We start from the raw sequence: 19712 nt of genomic DNA, 5'->3' as shown, positions 1-19712 counted from the left end.
TCCTTTTGGCTGTTCAGAGATGTCACTAAACCCGCCCAAAGAGGTAAACAACCATGCATGAGCAGCGCCTGTTAGACGGAGGGGGTCCAACAACCGATCAGTTCCAGTCATTCCACCAGGAAGGAGGTACACGGCTCGTGTTGTCTGTAGTACAACCATGCCTAGACGGTCAATACCGCTGTTCGATCGCGTCCGCGTTGTTACTTTGTGCCAGTAAGGGCTCTCAACAAGGGAAGTGTCTAGACGTCTCGGAGTGAACCAAAGCGATGTTGTTCGGACATGGAGGAGAGACGGAGAGATAGGAACTGTCGATGGCATGCCGGCCGGAGTGGCCGTGCGGTTCTAGGCGCTACAGTCTGGAACCGAGCGACCGCTGCGGTCGCAGGTTCGAATCCTGCCTCGGGCATGGATGTGTGTGATGTCCTTAGGTTAGTTAGGTTTAAGTAGTTCTAAGTTCTAGGCGACTGATGACCTCAGAAGTTAAGTCGCATAGTGCTCAGAGCCATTTTTTTGTCGATGGCATGCCTCACTCAGGCCGCCTAAGGGCTACTACTGCAGTGGATGACCGCTACCTACGGATTATGTCTCAGTGGAACCCTGACAGCAACGCCACCATGTTGAATAATGCTTTTCGTGCAGCCACAGGACGTCGTGTTACTTCTCAAACGGTGCGCAAGCGCAACTTCACTCCCGACGTCCATGGCGAGGTCCATCTTTGCAACCACGACACCATGCAGCGCGGTACAGCTGGGCCCAACAACATGTCGAACGGATCGCTCAGGATTGTCATCGCGTTCTCTTCACCGATGAGTGTCGCATATGCCTTCAACCAGACAATCGTTGGTGACGTGTTTGGAGGTAACCCGGTCAGGCTGAACGTCTTAGACACACTGTCCAGCGAGTGCAGCAAGGTGGAGGTTCCCTGCTGTTTTGGGGTGGCATTATGTGAGGCCGACGTATGCCGCTAGTTGTCATGGAAGGCGCCATAACGGCTGTACTATAGGTGAATGCCATCCTCCGACCGATTGTGCAACCATATCGGCAGCATATTGACGAGGCATTCTTCATGGATGACAGTTCGCGCCCCCATGGTGCACATCTTGTGAATGACTTTCTTCAGGATAACGATATTGCTCCGCTAGAATGGCCAGCATGGTCTCCAGACATGAACCCTAGAGAACGTGCCTCGGATAGATTGAAAAGGGCTGTTTATGGACGACGTGAGTCACCAACCACTCTGAGGGATCTACGCGGAATCGCCATTGAGAAGTGGGACAATCTGGACCAACATGAACTTGTGGACGGTATGCCACGATGAATACAGGCATGGATCAATGCAAGAGGACGTGCTAGTTGGTATTAGAGGTACCGGTGTGTACAGCAATCTGGACCACGACCTCTGAAGGTCTCGCTGTGTGGTGATACAACATGCAATGTGTGGTTTTCATGAGCAATAAAAAGAGCGAAAATCATGTTTATGTTCATCTCTATTCCGATTTTCTGTACAGGTTCCGGAACTCGTGGAACCGAGGTGATGCATAACTTTTTTTGATGCGTGTATATAACTGCAGCAAACTGCTCAAATTTTAACTGTATATTCTCTAGGCTTTTATCTAGTAGTGCCATCTTCACGTTTCCAAAAATATTTATTTGTTATCGAGAAACACCCATGGTTTTTGCGTAACAAAACCGAACCACTGATTCAAAGACTGCCATACACAACAAATGGCTCTAATGTTTTCAAGATATTCCTAAGATCTAGATGTTGGACAATTTTGAACATTTTCTTGATGTCTTTTCCGTTTTCCGGATACTGTGTTTCAAATTTATCCTACTTGTACACGTAAAATATGCGCGTAATAATTGGTGTGAGGCGAAAACAAAGTTTATAAAGTAACGTAGCACGGAAAAATATGCTTCAAAGTGTCTCCGTTTTAAGACGGGTTCTGGAAACCCCATTTTGTAGCACTGAAGCAGATGCAAAATTTTTGTGCACGTCAAATCCGGTCTGCAGTGTGAAATTGATTTTGCAACGTTTCAGTCGCAGATAAGTAAACTATCAAAATTTTAGTGACCCTTAAGTTATTTTCCTACGAGTGAAATGCATTACTGTAGCAGGGAAACGAAGGGTATCAGCAGGAAATTTCTCCCGTCGGAGTACAAAAGGCAAGTATGCACCAGCTTTAAAAGATTACGAAATTTGGGGTGCCAAATGTCTCATTCTATCTTCCTCAGCACCTTTAAAAATTCTCCCAAAAATTTTGGTTGCGAACATATTCGCGCTTTTAAATAGGATAGTAGCAATAAGAGAGAGCAAGCGTGAGACAGGGACAGTAACAGTGACAGCAGACACTAGAAGTGTCACAGAACGAAGGAGAGTGTGTCTGTGAGATAAGAGACAGTGACAGAGAGACACGAAGATGTGATGACAATGACTGAGTGAGTGAGTGAGAATGTGCAAGTGGGAGTACTTTACACACATTTTGAAACCTATTCTAACGTTTTTGTCGCTTGCATGTTTAACATCAAAATTTAACACATTAATTAGTTTGTAAGGTAATCACAAGTTTGAAACTGTTTTGTACGTCGGAGCTCCATTCTTTAAAGAATCGGGCTTGGGGCGTTTATTGGCGCTTTCTGATAACAAACTTTCTTAACGGTTTGCTAACAAGCTTTTTTTGGTATCATTTACGCCCAACTGAGATGGTCAAGTTTATCTCGTTATTATTTCTCCTGTAGATATTCTTTAGTTTTTGAAAGAAATAACAAATTTTAATTAACTTTCGCTAAGCACCGTAAAAATATCGTTTTTCTTATTACATATCTGGTACCTTGCGCCCAACGGTGGTTGCCTCTGAGTATGCTGGATGGCGACTTGTAATTACACTTGTATTACACGTTCTAGCGAGATGGCTTACGGAACATTGTAAACGTGAGAACTGAGAACAAAAATCTTCACTGGCTGTCGCCGTGATCAACTCACTGAACCAGTATTCTTAAGGAGCGACATTGAAATTGCCTTCCAGTCACCTTGATACAGATTTTCCATGGTTTTCCTGTACGACGTCTGGTGAATGGCGGAAGGATTTCTGTGAATGGTTCTTGTGGTCCACCTATCGCTACCACGACAGCGCCAAATATTTTTGCCCTTTCGTGGTTGCTTTCGGAACTTGGAGAAAAATACTACAGACCTTGAGGTAGATATGTGGAAGGACGTGCGATCAAATGGCGCGGCGTGTGTTTATATGTGGCATAGTGCGTTTGTTTCTCGAAAATCGGATCGAATCACCATCCTGTCCATTCCAAGAATGTCTGAAGTAACTAATTATGCATCTTGTAAGGACATTATGTATTATATTTTATATTTTATATTGTTATATATCGCAGCGTAATTGGTTTTTCAATATATAATGCCGTTACAGAGCATATACAACGCTGCAGGTCCACGAGAAATAAAAATAAGTATACATCGTAGACATTGTTTTGAAACATTGCTACACACGTCGGTTTACATAATTAGGATGTAGTAGGACGTGTATGTCCACGAAAACTTCATTGAATGTAGAAAACTTTGGTGTGTGATATGTCAAAGCTGTCTTCAAATGTTATGTTGAAAAATGGTATGCAATATTTCGTGTTTTTCATTGTCAGAAGAATAAATGTGTTTTGGTACTGATTTGTTATACTTTTTTGCGTTATTTGCCTTCCTAATGAAATCTGTCCAAAATTAAAAAATTAACTCCGAAAATCCTAGATTCATGTGAGAACATGACTCTAGTTAGGTTCGTGAGACACATGCGTACCACTTCGCTTTTCAGAATCGGCTAGTTTAAAAGTTTATTGGAAGTGAATGTGTATTATTTATCACAAAACGAGACAATTTCTGACCTTTTATTTTCCAAATCTAAGGAAAAGAAATTTTCACCATGAAAGGGTTATAATCTTAATCTTCTGCCTGTTTCTTTTCAGATCAACTCAAAGCTGGCACAGGAGGGGGGGGGGGGGAGGGGGAGGACAGAGCCGCGCTGTTCGTTTCCCTCGCGGTGGTCGTAAGCGCTGGCTATAAACGCTTCTTGAGGACATCATGCTGTCGGCTTCTGAGTGAAGTCCATTGTGACGGCGCTTGGGCGTTGGATGTGACATCAGTTATATTGCGGAATCAGGAAATGGCACGCGTTACGACAGCGCCTACACACCGCCGCCGTTCTGGAGTTCTCGGTTGGCTACTGCGCCTTAAGGAAGGCACTCGCCAACGACAGCTGGGACCAAGCCACGGTCTCTCTGTTTTTCTGGAAAAGTATTGTACCAACTGCTTTGAGCAGCTCATACTACATATATCTGCTTTAATTTACTCAGATAGTTGTGCCTGCGTCTTTCCGCGAAATTTCCTTTCATGCAGTGGGGCCCAGTTAATATTTACAGAACTAATAGTATAAGAATTGCAAATTTAGCATAGCAAAGGGATTTTTTTGAACTGTCGGCTGTGATTAGGATTCTCTACAAAGCAAACGTGGTTATTTGTCTGTGTGATCAAAACTAAGCTTTCTCAAAAGTAATTTATTCTTTTAAGCATGTGTCTATGCAGATGCACACGCCTATGCCATATTCTGAGGGCAGTTGAATGAAAAGCCATTTTTACTTCTAAAATCGCTCCAGCAAGGCATTCTAATACTTCTAGTCTATAAATGATAATTAATTGCGGGCCGGAGTGGCCGAGCGGTTCTAGGCGCTTTAGTCCGGAACTGCGAGACCGCTGCGGTCGCAGGTTCGAATCATGCCTCGGGCATGGTTGTGTGTGATGTCCTTAGGTTAGTTAGGTTTAAGTAGTTCTAAGTTCTAGGGGACTGATGACCTCAGAAGTTAAGTCCCATACTGCTCAGAACCATTTGAACCATTTTTTTGATAACTAATTGAAACACTCAGCTGCTGACGGGTGTTGTTGATATACCTCGATGGGGACTGCTGAAAATGTGTGCCCCGACCGGGACTCGAACCCGGGATCTCCTGCTTACATGGCAGACGCTCTATCTATTTGTTTTTTCTTTTTTTCCGATATAGTTCGTTGCGTTTGGTCTGGGCGGACGTCACAAGACATCCGTTCAAGCTGATCGTTGGTTCCTTGACTCAGATTTTTTATTACTGAGAGCGCGCAGCCCTCTGACCGAACACGCTGTGAGCTACCGTGCCGGCATCCATCTGAGCCACCGAGGACACAGATGAATAGCGCGACTGCAGGGACTTCATCCCTTGTACGCTTCCCGTGAGAACCACATTCCCAACTGTCCGCAATCTACATACGTAATGTACCTAATAGTTTAAACGGCGCCGTACTAAGGAAAAAAGACAGGAGTGTTTCTTCGACGACGAGGCTATTGGGAGACGGATTAGGAGGTCAGAACGGACAGGGATGCAAAAAGAAATCGGTTTTATCCTTTCCACAAGAACACCCTGGCATTGGTCAAAAATGATTTAAACCAACTACGGTAAACGTAACCTGAAATGGCAGACAGCGGTTTGAACCCTGCTCTTTCCGAATGCGATGTCAGTGCCTTAATCCCTTAACCTGCAACCATGTGCGAGGCTTGTGGTCCGGTATTCGGCCCAAACGTGATTATCACGGACGCGGCTTGTGGTAATTGGTCGGGCGAAATGTAAACGTCACGGGCCAGGCCCGTGGTACATCGGTCGCGACTAGTGATGTGTTTACCACGCACAGCACAGACCAGGCTCGTGATGATAGATTCTTATCTCTTTGTATCACACTCAGTTACACGTCAATCTTGGTCACGTTCGCACGTCGAATTATATGTTCTTATATATATGTTTCAAAACGCAAATGTGCTGGTTACAATGAGCGCTATGTTGATACTTCTCCTGCCGACAGTGACAATAATGACATCATACGTCCTGTACGACAAAAATGCAGGCGATTAGTTATTGAGGGTGATACAGCTAACGGAGATCAACTACGGAGAGCCTGGTTAGGGAAAGAAATAAGTAGTAGTCAAAGAATCTGGAACTGTACAGTGATTACTGACGTAGAAGAGGCAACCGTACGTCAGGTAGGAGTAAATAAAAGAGACCTAGATATATGTAACATAATATTTGATAACATGTTGTGGGAGAATATTGTAAACGAGACTAACCGGTACGCAGAACAAATCCAAACAGATTGTATTCAACTGAACTGGTCGAAGGAAGTTGTTGTAGAAACGCCCATATTTAGCAAAACAATGCCGCTAAAAATATATCTACAAATTACATGATGTTTGCACTTCGACGGCATTATAAGATGCGTGCACTCTGCCAATCTGGTTGCCAATAGAGACAAACTGAGCAAAATAAGACCTGTGACCAAGTTCTATATTTGAATTAGAAATTCAAAGAAGTGCATACAATGAAACAGGACATTAGTATCGATGAATCGCTCATGAAGTAGAAGGAATGCATATCTTACAAACAGTTCAATCCACCCAAAAGGGCATGATTCGGTATTACATACATTTTACAAATTGTGAGAGTTAGATTCAGGTTATTGCTGTGTCGTTATAACATATAGAGCCATGATAAAATAAAGTGTGACGCCACCAAAAAGCTACCACAGTCGGTGTTATGCGCACGACAAGCCTTATACGTAGATAATTAATAATCTTCACCAAAATTATTTATGACACTTTCGCACAATTATAAAACATTCCATTAGAAACAATACGCCAAACGACTTCTGTAGAATAAAATTAAAGAAGAGGGACTACAGAATGTGGAGCTGCAATTGAATACTCGCTGTAAAATGGAAAAATAGCGTGATGTTCATAGAAATGATTACACAAAGATCAAGTTGTGTTATTGGGTACAACAAGGGAATGACTGTTATTGATCGACAAGACAAGTACTAGTATGCTTCCCAAACATGAAAAAATATATTAAAGGATATCGAAAAATTTTATCTGTTCAATGTCGAACTTCTCAGTTTGTACATATTGCAGTAAAATAATAAATGGTTCAAATGGCTCTGAGCACTATGGGACTTAACATCTGAGGTCATCAGCCCCTAGAACTTAGAACTACTTAAACCTAACTAACCTAAGGACATCACACACATCCATGCCCGAGGGAGGATTCGAACCTGCGACTGTAGCGGTCGCGCGGTTCCAGACTGAAGCGCCTAGAACCGCTCGGCCACAACGGCCGGCAAAACTATTAAAGACGAAGGAACTAAATTCAAATAACACTCAGTAAAATACAAGAATAAGGGAAGCATCACACCAGCTTTCGATCATTTACCTTGGAATGAGTAATATTGTTTAGAAATGCCTGCTCACAATACAATATCGCGTAGAGCGACATTTCTGTACGACAGAGTGTCGTTTTGTACTTACAAGTGCTCATGTTGACGCTGCCCGATATCCTCTTGTCAAGGTGTGCCTCTCCATCCCACTGATGGATCGTCACCAAGTATTTCATATACGGACTTACTGGGGTGATGTTTGGGATTTGGAGTTATCCAGCAACATTATGGAATAGTCTGATATTCTGGAACTGTACACCACCTACTGACCACCACTGCCAACGAGATTTTAAATATATTCCGTCCATAGTTTCCTTTACACGCTGTACGATAATTATCTGCAAATTTCGTGCCCCTGTAGGTGTTCCTTACGAATGAGGCAATACGAAATGTTGCCATCTGTCTCAACATGAGATGTGTGTGTCGTATTCGGCGCTTATTTACCTTAGATCATACTGTCCTGATCTTGAAGAAGAACTCGAATAATATAAGAAGCGAAAGTTTGGGGGACTAATAAATACAAGGAAAAAAATACAAGGTACAAACTCTCGTATTTGGCATGAGTAGCTGCATCCGCAACTGTTGCGTTGATTTTGAAAATATGACTTGTTTACATATTTAAAACCCGATGGAGTTTTGGAATCCATGGAATTACACGGGGCCGCGCGGGATTAGCCGAGTGGTGTAAGGCGCTGCAGTCATGGACTGTGCGGCTGGTACCGGCGGAGGTTCGAGTCCACCCTCGGGCATGGGTGTGTGTGTGTGTTTGTCCTTAGGATAATTTAGATTAAGTAGTGTGTAAACTTAGGGACTGATGACCTTAGCAGTTAAGTCCCATAAGATTTCACACGCATTTGAACATTTTAAATTACACGGGACATATACACTGAGAGCGAAACTGGTATACCTGCCTAATATCGTGTAGGGCTCCCGCCGAGCACGCAGAAGTGCCGCAACACGACATGACATGGACTCGACTAATGTCTGAAGTAGTGATGGAGAGACCTGACTCCGTGAATCCTCAGGGCTGCCCATAAATTCGTAAGAGTACGAGGGGGTGGAGATCTCTTCTAAATAGCACGTTGCAAGACATCCCAGATATACTCAAGAATGTTAATGTCTGGGGAATTTGGTGGCCAGCGGAAGTGTTTAAACTCAGAAGAGTGCTCCTGCAGCCACTGTGTAGCAATTCTGGACGCGTGGGGTGTCCCATTTTCCCACTGGAAATGCTAAAGTCCGTCGGAATGGACAATGGTCATGAATAGATGCAGGTGATCAGGCGGGATGCTTACGTGCGTGTCACTTGTCAGAGCCATATCTAGACGTTATCAGGGGTCCCACACCACTCCAACTACACACGCCCCACACCATTACAGCGCATCCACCACATCGAACAGTCCCCTGCTGACATGCAGGCTCCATGGATCCGTGAGATTGTCTCCATACCCGTAAACTTGTATCCGCTCGATACAATTTGAAACGAGACTCGTCCGACCAGGCAGCACGTTTCGAATCATCAACAGTCCAATGTCGGTGTTGACGAGCCCAGGCGAGGCGTAAAGCTTTGTGTCGTGCAGTCATCAAGGGTACACGAGTGGGCCTTCGGTTCCGAAAGCCCATATTGATGATGTTTCTTTAAATGGTTCGCACGCTGCGCGAGACACTTGTTGATGGCCCAGCATTGAAATGAACATCAATTTGCGGAAGGGTTGCACTTCTGTCACGTTGAACGATTCTCTTCAGTCGCCGTTGGTCCCATTCTCGCAGGATCTTTTTCTGGCCACTGCGATGTCGGAGATATGATGTTTCACCGAATTCCTGTTATTCACGGTACACTCTTGAAATGGTCGTACGGGAAAATACCCACTTCATCGCTACCTCAGAGATGCTGTGTCCCATCGCTCGCGCCCCAACTGCACCACGTTCAAACTAACTTAAATCTCAATAACCTGCAATTGTAGTAGCAGTAACCGATCTAACAACTGCGCGAGACACTTGTCTTACATACGCGTTGCCGGCCGCAGCGCCGTATTCTGCCTGTTTACATATCTCGGTATTTGAATACGCATGCCTATACCAGTTTCTTTGGCGTGAATATGACTCCTAGCGGATTGCTGGAAGTTACGCGGTACAAGACAGGAGCAAATGAAATAATCACATTATCGGTGGGAAATGTAGGCATGCATCAGCTCTGGGAAGAAGGAAAGGGGGAGGGGGGGGGGGGAGATTCGAAAGGGGATTGGAATCTGAAGACGATTTGTGAGATATCAGGGACCGTCAGAAAGCTTCGTCGTTGCTGGAGAAGCACTGCAAATAGCTGCTGAGTCGACCGGAACATGTGCCATTAGATGCGAGCACGCGAGGAATAGAAATATGAGTGCGTCATCGGTGGAGTGGCGTTGGCTGGCGCGGTGTAATACAGGTGATTCAACTTGGCGGGAACCCGTGCTGGGGCAGGCAGTGCTCCAGCGCCGACGCTTTGTGCAACCTGTTTTGTCCCTTCGCTAATTGCTCTAACTGAAAACAAGGCCCTGCTCACTTAGCTCATTGTTCCACAGCAGCCTCACGTGCTCCGCTTTCTTGACGTTTTCAGGTGACTCTCTACTGCAGCCTCTGACGCGGCAAACTAATAATGATTCGGTACGGTGCATACGTCATCAGCAATTGCAGTCATGCTGGTGAAATTTTATTGTGCGGAAAGATGCTGCACGGGAGACGAATGTTAATACGCGTTACAAGCTTCATCATGCAACCTCGCATGCATGGTGTGCCGAGAGGAATGGTCAGTTTTCAGGGGTCTCACAGGAATGCCGCTTCTAAGCAAAAACGACTAGTAAGCATGGGCTATAAAATGCATACCTTAAGAGATATGACCTCATTGTTCAATGGAGAACATGTGTTTCACAGTAGCAAAGGTGAGCAAGTGCTGATAGTATGCCATTTAGAACCCATGTTTACTGGACTTTGTTTCTGTTTCCATACCGCTACCTCTCAAAATGTGGAAAGCAAAGAGCTTCCAGCAGAAGAGTTCTAATCTACAGTATCGGAGACGAAAAGTTTGCTGACAGCTCTTAAGGTATGCACTGCAGAATCCATATTGACCAGACTATTTTGCTTTTGAATCTTCGTTCCTGTCATGTTCCTTAGTATTGACCATTCCTGATGCGATTACCTGTATATTAATGCTCAGTAAGTCGAGTACTGTAACCATATTATCCGGCTATATTTACCTGCTAAGCAAAAGAAACGTACTTAATATGACTGCTATGTATTTTCAATTGATCTTCTTCTCTAAATACTGACGATCGTTGTTGAAGAGCAGTGATACGATATTATCACCTTACATCGTTATCTACTGAATTTACCATTCGCCGTGCTGGCTTTTATTCGACTTATGATCCTCTGCAGATTTCAGTATGTCATCTTCATGTCGAGTCCTCTGCTGATTCGAAGTTTAGCTCTCATGTCAGATTGATGTGGCTGCGAATCCACACATATTAGAAAAATGGATGTACGTATGTGCCAGACTTGGCACTCACATCTCCTACCGTCGGGTAACAATCGCTGTAAGGGTAAAAACCACCTACCTATCATAGTTCAGGAGATATAACGTTATAAAAAAATGAGATGCGAGAAAAAATGCATCATGCATCAAATTCTAATACATTTATTCTTTGCAACTAAGACACTCCTACATTAGAGTCAACTTCAGGAAACCCCTGATGCCTTGCAGAGCTTTTTGACAGCTTTCAACTGCGAAGCGTAAACGGTTGTAGCCTGAAACAATAGCCCTCTATAGAGCTTTGATGAGGCGCTGCCGTAGAGACGTTTACAAAATCAAATGGTTAAAATGGCTCTGAGCACTATGAGACTTAACATCTGAGGTCATCAGTCCCCTGGACTTAGAACTATTTAAACCTAACTAACCTAAGGACATCACACACATCCATGCCCGAGGCAGGATTCGAACCCGCGACCGTAGCAGCCGCGTGGTTTAGAATTGAAGCGCCTAGAACCGCTCGATCACAGCGGCCGGCCGAAGAGGTGAGTCGTGATGGGAACCAACGCTGAGGCAGTTCGGCACTGAGGCAATCACGAATGTCTGAAAGTAAATGTGGTCGAGCGCCGTCCTGTTGCAAAATGAAATTTCTACTGTCTTGCTGTAATTTTGGCATAAAGGATTGCTAAAATATGTCCAGCTACACGAAATCAGTCGCAGATTTATGCGTAAAGAAAATTGGTCCGTACTTTTGAAGAGCATTGGCGCGAAAGATGTTAACTTTTGGTGAACCACGAATGCGTTTCACAATCTGGTGTGGATGTTCTATGACCCAAATGCGGATTATGACAATTCATCTTTCCATACACGTGATACATGGCTTCACAACTAAAAACCAGCTTTTATGAAGAACCGTCTTCTTGCAGTAACTGCCGCAGGTCATTGCAAAAACTCATGTTAGTGTCCCAAGTAGTCAGCGCATCTAACAACGTCAGCCGGTATGGTTTACATGCAGACGTCTGTGTACAATGCACCAGACGTTTGACTGCGGTATCTACAGTTTTTGTTCGCAAGTGTGTAACGTAGCAAGTTATTACGAAATAACATTCGATGCAGTAAGGCACGTAGCCGTGTAGCAGGGTGGCTTCAGGATGGCTACGTTTGCTCTTCGCTCTGACTAACAGCGCAGCTGACGCTACCAGCCGTGAGAACGTCGGTATGCACATTCATACCCCCTACGAATCTAAGTAAACCATAGTAAATATCGACCGCTACGGTCGCAGGTTCGAATCCTGCCTCGGGCATGGATGTGTGTGATGTCCTTAGGTTAGTTAGGTTTAATTAGTTCTAAGTTCTAGGCGACTGATGACCTTAGAAGTTAAGTCGCATAGTGCTCAGAGCCAGCCATAGTAAATATCATCCGATCTTGTTCAAACTTGGTACACAATATTTTGTTATTAAGGAAAGGATCCTGTCAGAATTTCAGATTTATACCTATTATAGTTACAGAGATCGGGAAAATCACTTAAATATCCTAAAACCGACTCTGATGTTTCAAAACTCAGTTAGGAACAATAACCAAATGTCTTTTATTATTATCTGAAGTCATAACAAATCTCACAGTATCTAAAATCACTTAATTGGAATTTTCTTTTCAAAACTTTAATCACTCTGCGTTACGTAGTATAGAAATCATTCAAAATCATTATTTGTTTATTGTTTTTTGTTGTGTGAGTACGTGGGAATGAATCAGAGAATGTATGTGGGACATACGTTAAAACTTAATGTCATTTTATGTTGTTGTTGTTGTGGTCTTCAGTCCTGAGACTGGTTTGATGCAGCTCTCCATGCCACTCTATCCTGTGCAAGCTTCTTCATCTCCCAGTACCTACTGCAACCTACATCCTTCTGAATCTGCTTAGTGTATTGATCTCTTGGTCTCCCTCTACGATTTTTACCCTCCACACTGCCCTCCAATGCTAAATTTGTGATCCCTTGATGCCTCAAAACATGTCCTACCAACCGATCCCTTCTTCTAGTCAAGTTGTGCCACAAACTTCTCTTCTCCCCAATCCTATTCAATACCTCCTCATTAGTTACGTGATCTACCCACCTTATCTTCAGCATTCTTCTGTAGCACCACATTTCGAAAGCTTCTATACTCTTCTTGTCCAAACTGGTTATCGTCCATGTTTCACTTCCATACATGGCTACACTCCATACAAATACTTTCAGAAACGACTTCCTGACACTTAAATCTATACTCGATGTTAACAAATTTCTCTTCTTCCATTTTATGTAAAACCTTATAAATTTGACCGTGGGAAAATTGTGTTGCAACCACGATACTGATGACGTATGTCGATGTGTGCTTGCTTTTGTAAGAGAGTAGCCAGAATAAAAGTCTGAAGCGGAAAAAGTTTCTATATTAATTTAAAGAATGTTTTGCATTCTGTTCTATTTTATTAAACAATATATTAGAAATTGAAATTTTAATGACGTAAATGACTATTTGATTAGTGATTGGCTAAGGCAAGTTTTGTCGCGAGAATGATCTTGGAGAATCAATATGATTGGTCATGCAGATCAATAGCCAATCAGAATTAAGCGGTTCCCGCACGAAGAGAAGTGGATAGGCAGAGAGGAGAGGAGCATCGAGAGAGTTGCTCGCTAACGTGCTTCGGGGTAACACCATACTAGATATCTCCGTGAAAATAATATGCAAAATGAACTAGTGAGTTAATTGCGTTTAAAACGTGTCGTGACTAAGGCGGCTTAATTTACGAACATTTTGAGGAAAGTTTGATGTTTCTGAAAAAATTAGTTGAAGTTTTATAAGCGTGTGATCTTTTGGTCGTAGAGACAATTCCGCGTGACATGTTCCGTGTTCTTTATGGAATACTGTGGCGAGCACTTCTGACATAGAAAACCACTGAAACGACCGAATGTTCAACTCGCTAATAATGATGGGTCAGTGACTGAAGATCGCAAAATTAATCAGGTCGAACTTGCAGGAATCTGGCTGCTTTTACGTAAGAAATATGTGGGATAAACAGTGAACTTGGAATGATAGAGCATTTGCATTATTAAACACGGACTTGATACCCATTTCATGTGCTTCCTTATAAATAAAAAGACGTTAATAGAATTTTAAAATGCTTACTGCAATTAAACTGCATTCTCCTATCGCCCGAAATTTGTGAAAATGAACTTACAGGAAATGATTTGCTACTTGAGTTACGCGGGCTCCGTGTGGTAGGTATTAGGTAGTGGTTTCATCAACGCTGCATTACTCTGCCTAGAGTGTATCTACTACTGCAGAGTGAAGGGACGTCGGAAGGAAGAAATATAGAACTAGGTAAAATGAGTGAGTGAGAGACAGAGTAAGGAGAGGAAAGGACGACAGACCGACCTCGCCCCGCCACCAAGTGTCGTCGATTTCTTCGGGTTCCTGGAGAAAGATTCCCGCCCACGGTCCTCCTCCTCTGCTAACGGTTCCGGATAGTGTGCTTTCTTCGCACCACATAACCAGCGAGTCTCACGAAATGTGTTGTACCACTCATGGATAACTTTATCTGTTGGTGCTTTCACCTGATATTTGGAACGATATGTCGTCAGAACTGACTCACTTTCAGCGAATTTAATGACACAAAATGCAAGCATCGCTCCATTATACACCATGATCTAACAGTAGTGTGTTGTGCCACGGCGCATAGTACGAATGGAAACCTGGAGACATGCTCTGACCACTGGTATGTGTGTCTGTTTTATGTCGTGCTGTTTTAGTGCAGTCGTCTTACGAAACCGGAGAGGTATTTGAGAATAACCTTGCATTATTATTGTTATTATTATTATTATTATTATTGTTGTTGTATAAAGATCTCCGTGAATAGTGGCATACAACAATCTTTAGAAGAACTGCATTAAGTGTTTCAAAACAGTTCACAGTAATCTGCGGAGCTGTGGCTTGTTAGTGCTTCTGTTCGATTCTCCTACATGTCCAGGCGTCTGTGAGCGTGTGGCTTGAGTGTTCTGTCACGGTCAGACCCGACCCAGTTTCTCGGGTGGTCCATTCAGTCGCTAGCGTGAGCAGCGTTTTACGGCGTGTTAGGCCGTAGCTGCAAAATGCACTCACTTCCTGTACGCCACCACTGTGGCCCACAAACCCGGGCCAGACGCGTACATTGTTGGTCTTTCTGCGTACTTGTGGCTGTATGTCGAAAAATTAAGACGCGGACACAGATGATGAACCGAACATTTAAGAAAGTGGAGGCTACAAGTAGGCGCCGGGACGTTAAAAAAGGAGGACTATTTAACCCTGTACGTTCATTGAGCACGAACACGATTGGAGCTGACATTAGGGAGAACCGTTTTCCTTTTCTTCAGGAGGGCCGTTGAATACAAGCGTCTTCTGAATCCCTCGCTTGCCGACTAAACTCCTCCGCAGCCCGACTGCCTAAGAATCTCGGGCACCAGACCTGGATGGAGTCATTTAGAATCCGGATGATAGAAGAAATGTTCTCTATCAGCATTTGGGTCTGCAAGAGTTGAAGAGCTGCTATTGTACTGTTCCTGATTTTCAGATTGTGCAGAATCGCCCAAATTAAAACCCAAACCTTTCCGCAAAGTAATGTCGAATGAGAGTACTTGGGACTGCTGTCGGTTATCCATTTACCGGGACTGAGCAACGCGACAGGACAGTTAAGATACTGAGTTCGCATTCGGCAGTGTGGGCGTTCCAATCCTCGTTCAGCCGCCCGTCGGACTTTACCAACTGACTGAAGCCAATCACTGTATAGTTTCGGGCCACAACTGATTTCGTGCTCGATCCTTAAGCAATGCGCATTTTCGCTTCGACTGTCTTAGTCGTCGACGGAACTTTAGGCGCCAATATTTCTGCTTTCGGTTAGTTCGAAATGTAGATTTAACTCAGATGTCGCTTCCCAGAAATTACGCAGGAAGGATCGTGCGCTGTGACTGGGCACCACCCTCTTGTCTTCGTTTCAGTTCCACCATTATCCATAACAAGAAAACCGAGTAAGGTGGTTAATACGTTTCGACTCGGATTCGGCGGGACCTGGGTTAAAAATCCCAGTCCAGTCACCCAGATTTAGGCTTTTCGTGATTTATTTACTTAAAGAAAATATTGTGTTTGTTATTTTTAATAGGCCACTACTGACTTCCTTTCGCAGCCTTGCCCCTTCAGTGCTTGTCCTCCAGTTACATAATCGTCGACGGGACCGTAAACCCTAGACTTCCTTCTGCTACGGTCGCAGGATCGAATCCTGACTAGGGCATGGATGTGTGTGATGTCCTAAGGTTAGTAAGGCTTAAGTAGTTCTAAGTGTAGTGGACTGATGACCTCAGATGTTAAGTCCCATAGTACGTAGAGCCATTTAAACCTAGATTTCCTTATTTCCTTTCATAACAACGAAAACACAGCAAGGACTGTTAGGCCCGAGAAGCCACCATGTGGTGCAAACGAGATAGGTATATGTTTAGCTCACTACACCGAGGGAAGTGTGGTCGTGATGGTATAGTGGGTGGAGCAGTAGAATCCGGCTCTGGAACTGCAAATTAAGTTCCGAATACGAGCGTGGATTTTTCCTCTTTTGAACCGTTCCAGACGGACCTACGTAGGCTCACTCAGTGTATCAAATGACACTGGTGTTGTTTCCCCGGTGTAAAAAGCGGCTGCGGGGACGAGACCGCCAGCCTCGCCCTCCTAGTCCTATGGTAGAGAAAGGCTGCACTCTAATCGCTAGATGACATTCTAAACTGTGGTGGCTAAGTAAAAGAAAACTCCGTGTTTGTCGCTATTACAGAAAATAAATAAGGTGAGAAGCAAGTAGCGAAATCTTTAGACTTTTCGAGTCCTCGTGCTTCTAAGCTAGCTTCACAGATACAGAAATTTGCACTAAGAAATGGATAATTCCATCGTTGTTTCTGAACCAAGTTATGCTAGTAATTTTCCGAACGCGCTTAACTAAAAAGGAACAGCAGCAGAATAAGCTACAGTTTCTATGTAGTCCGGAGCAAGTTCCAGTTAGGTGTGTATAACTAGATGGGTTAGATTCTAGGCCAGAAGTCAGAGCCGTTCGACTTAGAAGCTGAATACAACGGTTGTGGTAGGAGGTACGTCGTCTGTAGCCTGCCGTGCATCACGAACTGTGGAGTGAGCTGGAGCCGCGGTGATAAAGAAATTCCAGAAGAACACACAGCAGCTGTTGCTCCAGCGGCAGTCTGACTCATACTCGTAAACCTGTGAAAACAAACGCTCTTGCTCGCGAGCTCATGTCCGCCGCGAGGCCAGTAGAGATGTACACGTTCACTCCTCAAGGCAGTGTTGTGATGGACTCTGAAGTCTAAGTTGTTGGCCTAGGTTAGGCTCTTACCTATATAGGGGTACCCTTACATGTGAGCAGCTGAGAAATAGAAAACTGCTTCAAAAGATACCTGAGAAGTGCGCGAAGATGTGTCACAAAGGTAACATGACCGCTTTTTAACTATTGGGAAAGCAGTATGGCCAACAGGTAACTGCGAGTCAAGAGACAAGTATTACGTTCAGGAGGACCAAGGTTCAAATCTACAAGTGGCTGGCTATCAGTCCAATGAATTCCAGAATGATTCATTTTATGAGGCAAAGGGGAGTTTCTTTTCGCACCATTGTGCAAGTGAACTAGTGCAATCAACGAAATCTGAAATAGAACACGTGTAAATACTGATACTGCGTTGACGCGGCGAGTAGTTGTTTAGCAGTGGCCAAATTTTTTGAAGGCGGAGATCAAAGAAACTTAAATGCACTGTAACTTTACAAGGGTTGCTATTTTTTTAATTTTTTTTTAAAGAAAAGAAAGAAACCTTTACGTTGGCTGTCGCGGCAGGCTTGTCGCCATTAGAAATAAAACGTAACTATAGACACGACACGCGTTCAGTCGCCTTGAATTTTATAAAGAGGCGTATATTCACTAAGAGTCTAGTGAATTTTGGCCGGCTAAAAGTAATAAAGACGCAATAACTCTAGTCCAATGGCAAAATTGAATTTAACGAAAAATGTGTTTCAATAGTAACCTTTAAGCACGAAAATTTGCGAGTTGATACTTTTCTTCCAGGAGAAGGCAAGAAAAAGAGAATAAGCGTAGAGAGACAAGTAGATACCACATCCTGAGACGCAACGAATTACTTAATCATCTACCAAATGTTCCAAAATATGTTTCTGAGACGGATGCAGGGATTCAGATTCGTGGCAAATAAAACCCCTCTTGGTGTTGTAGCGACTTCCACTCTTGTCGTTTGCTGGGTTTAACTAACAACACGCGGCTAGAAACGAGTGTGGCAATAACGAAGAAAATAAATTTCATCATTTGCTCCCAGTGACGTACTGTGCAAATACCCAAAATATCGTTCCTAGACATAATGGAAGCCCTCGAGATTGTTGATTTGGACACTCAGTGGCAACTGGTGGAGGAAATTATTATAAATGCTGCTGACTTCAGCAGTAAAAATGGGTTATAGAAATATCGGTATTATTTGGAACATTCGCTGTAATTTTGTGTATGTATTGTATCTAAAATACATATTTCGAAACGCAAGGCTGAGTCAGTGCACTTCAGCGGTCAGACCAGAATGTTCATATGCCAGTGAGTACTTTACACTGTACAGTATATAGTCGTAATGTATCCAGAACTTGAGACATCAGAAAGAAGCGCTGCAAGAGACGTAATGGGTGCAATAGAGACGGAAGACGGCGGGGAAATTATAAATAATCAGAAAATTTAGTAAAGTATCCAGAAAAATAGGACTGAATGACGAAATGAAGATGGACAATTTTTCACCATCGTTGTAAACTGTATGAGGAGACAGCAACGAAACAAATAGTTGATTAATTTCTAAAAAGTAAAATAGTATCTTGGTTCAGAGCAGAAAGAAAAAAGTAACCGGATAGAAAAGATATTCTAAAATCTAAATTGAGAAATAATCTTTCAAGAATCAAGTATTAGGTGACAGCAGAAAGAAAACGGTAAAGCTAGAACAAAGTGAAATAATATTGGGAAAGCAGAAAACAGGAAGATGAGGAAATGAAATTAGGGTGTGATTCTTGTCGGTTAGTGCGAAACGAATAAATAAATACGCATCCTGTACGTAGCAAGAGGCTGTCAGGACATAAGAATGAGGACGCGTGACACTTCCTTGGTGACGGCTCGCTCTTTGCACCGTGATTAACAGGTCCAGTGCGTTACACGGATGCAGCAACGCCCTTCTCAGCAGGCGGCGATGGATTCGGGGAGAACGAACTAGTCGCGTACTCACCAGCTGCATCACCTTGATGGAGACGCGGAAGGCGGTGTTGAGAGACATGGTCGCCGCGGTGCCGTCGCCACAGAGCCCAGAGCCGAACTGCGGCAGGGGCGTGCGTCGGCGGCCATAAAAGAGCGGTCGGCGCGTCCTTGCCGCCGCCGGCGCGTCCCGCCAGGGGGGCGTCGCTTACTCACCGCGGCCGCCAGAGGCGTGGCGTGCTTTTCCAGGGCTTTTTGGCAGAAATCCGCTAAACGCCACCCAAAGACCCCTCATAGCTACTCGCCACAATTGGCCGACTGTCAGGAGCAGCGAACTTTCCGTAAACGCCGTCACTGTTTGGGGTCGCCGTCACACTCCCGCACCGTGCTCGACACTTGGCGGGCTCACTTTGTATTTTATCGTCACATGCTAGGGTAGAATCCAAGTCTACCGACAAATTTTTCTATGCTTTGAAACTTCTAGGCAGATTAAAACTGTATGCCTGACCGGGGACTCGAACCAGGGACCTTTACTTTTCGCAGGCAAATGCTTTATCGCCTGACCTAGGCAAGCACCACTCACTACGCTATTGTTGTGGTCTTTAGTCCGAAGAGCACTTTGATGCACCTCTCCACGCTTGCCTATCCT

At 44.0% G+C, this 19712-nt stretch overlaps 1 protein-coding gene across 1 annotated transcript in view; it reads right to left on the bottom strand.

The window, feature by feature from the left end:
- LOC126236803 (uncharacterized) overlaps positions 1 to 19204 on the bottom strand; it is a 38645-nt gene extending 19441 nt beyond the window's left edge. Inside the window, exon 1 of the mRNA XM_049946393.1 lies at positions 19098 to 19204. Within this exon, the coding sequence (XP_049802350.1) occupies positions 19098 to 19145 (48 nt within the window). The 5' untranslated portion in view covers positions 19146 to 19204. The remainder of the gene's footprint in view (positions 1 to 19097) is intronic.
- Between the last annotated feature and the right edge of the window lie 508 nt (positions 19205 to 19712).

Source organism: Schistocerca nitens, chromosome 2, assembly GCF_023898315.1.
Source record: "Schistocerca nitens isolate TAMUIC-IGC-003100 chromosome 2, iqSchNite1.1, whole genome shotgun sequence".
In the NCBI taxonomy this organism is placed as follows: Eukaryota; Metazoa; Arthropoda; class Insecta; order Orthoptera; family Acrididae; genus Schistocerca; species Schistocerca nitens.
The sequence above is the reverse complement of the archived record's forward strand: the minus strand, read 5'-3'. Positions and strand labels throughout refer to the sequence as shown.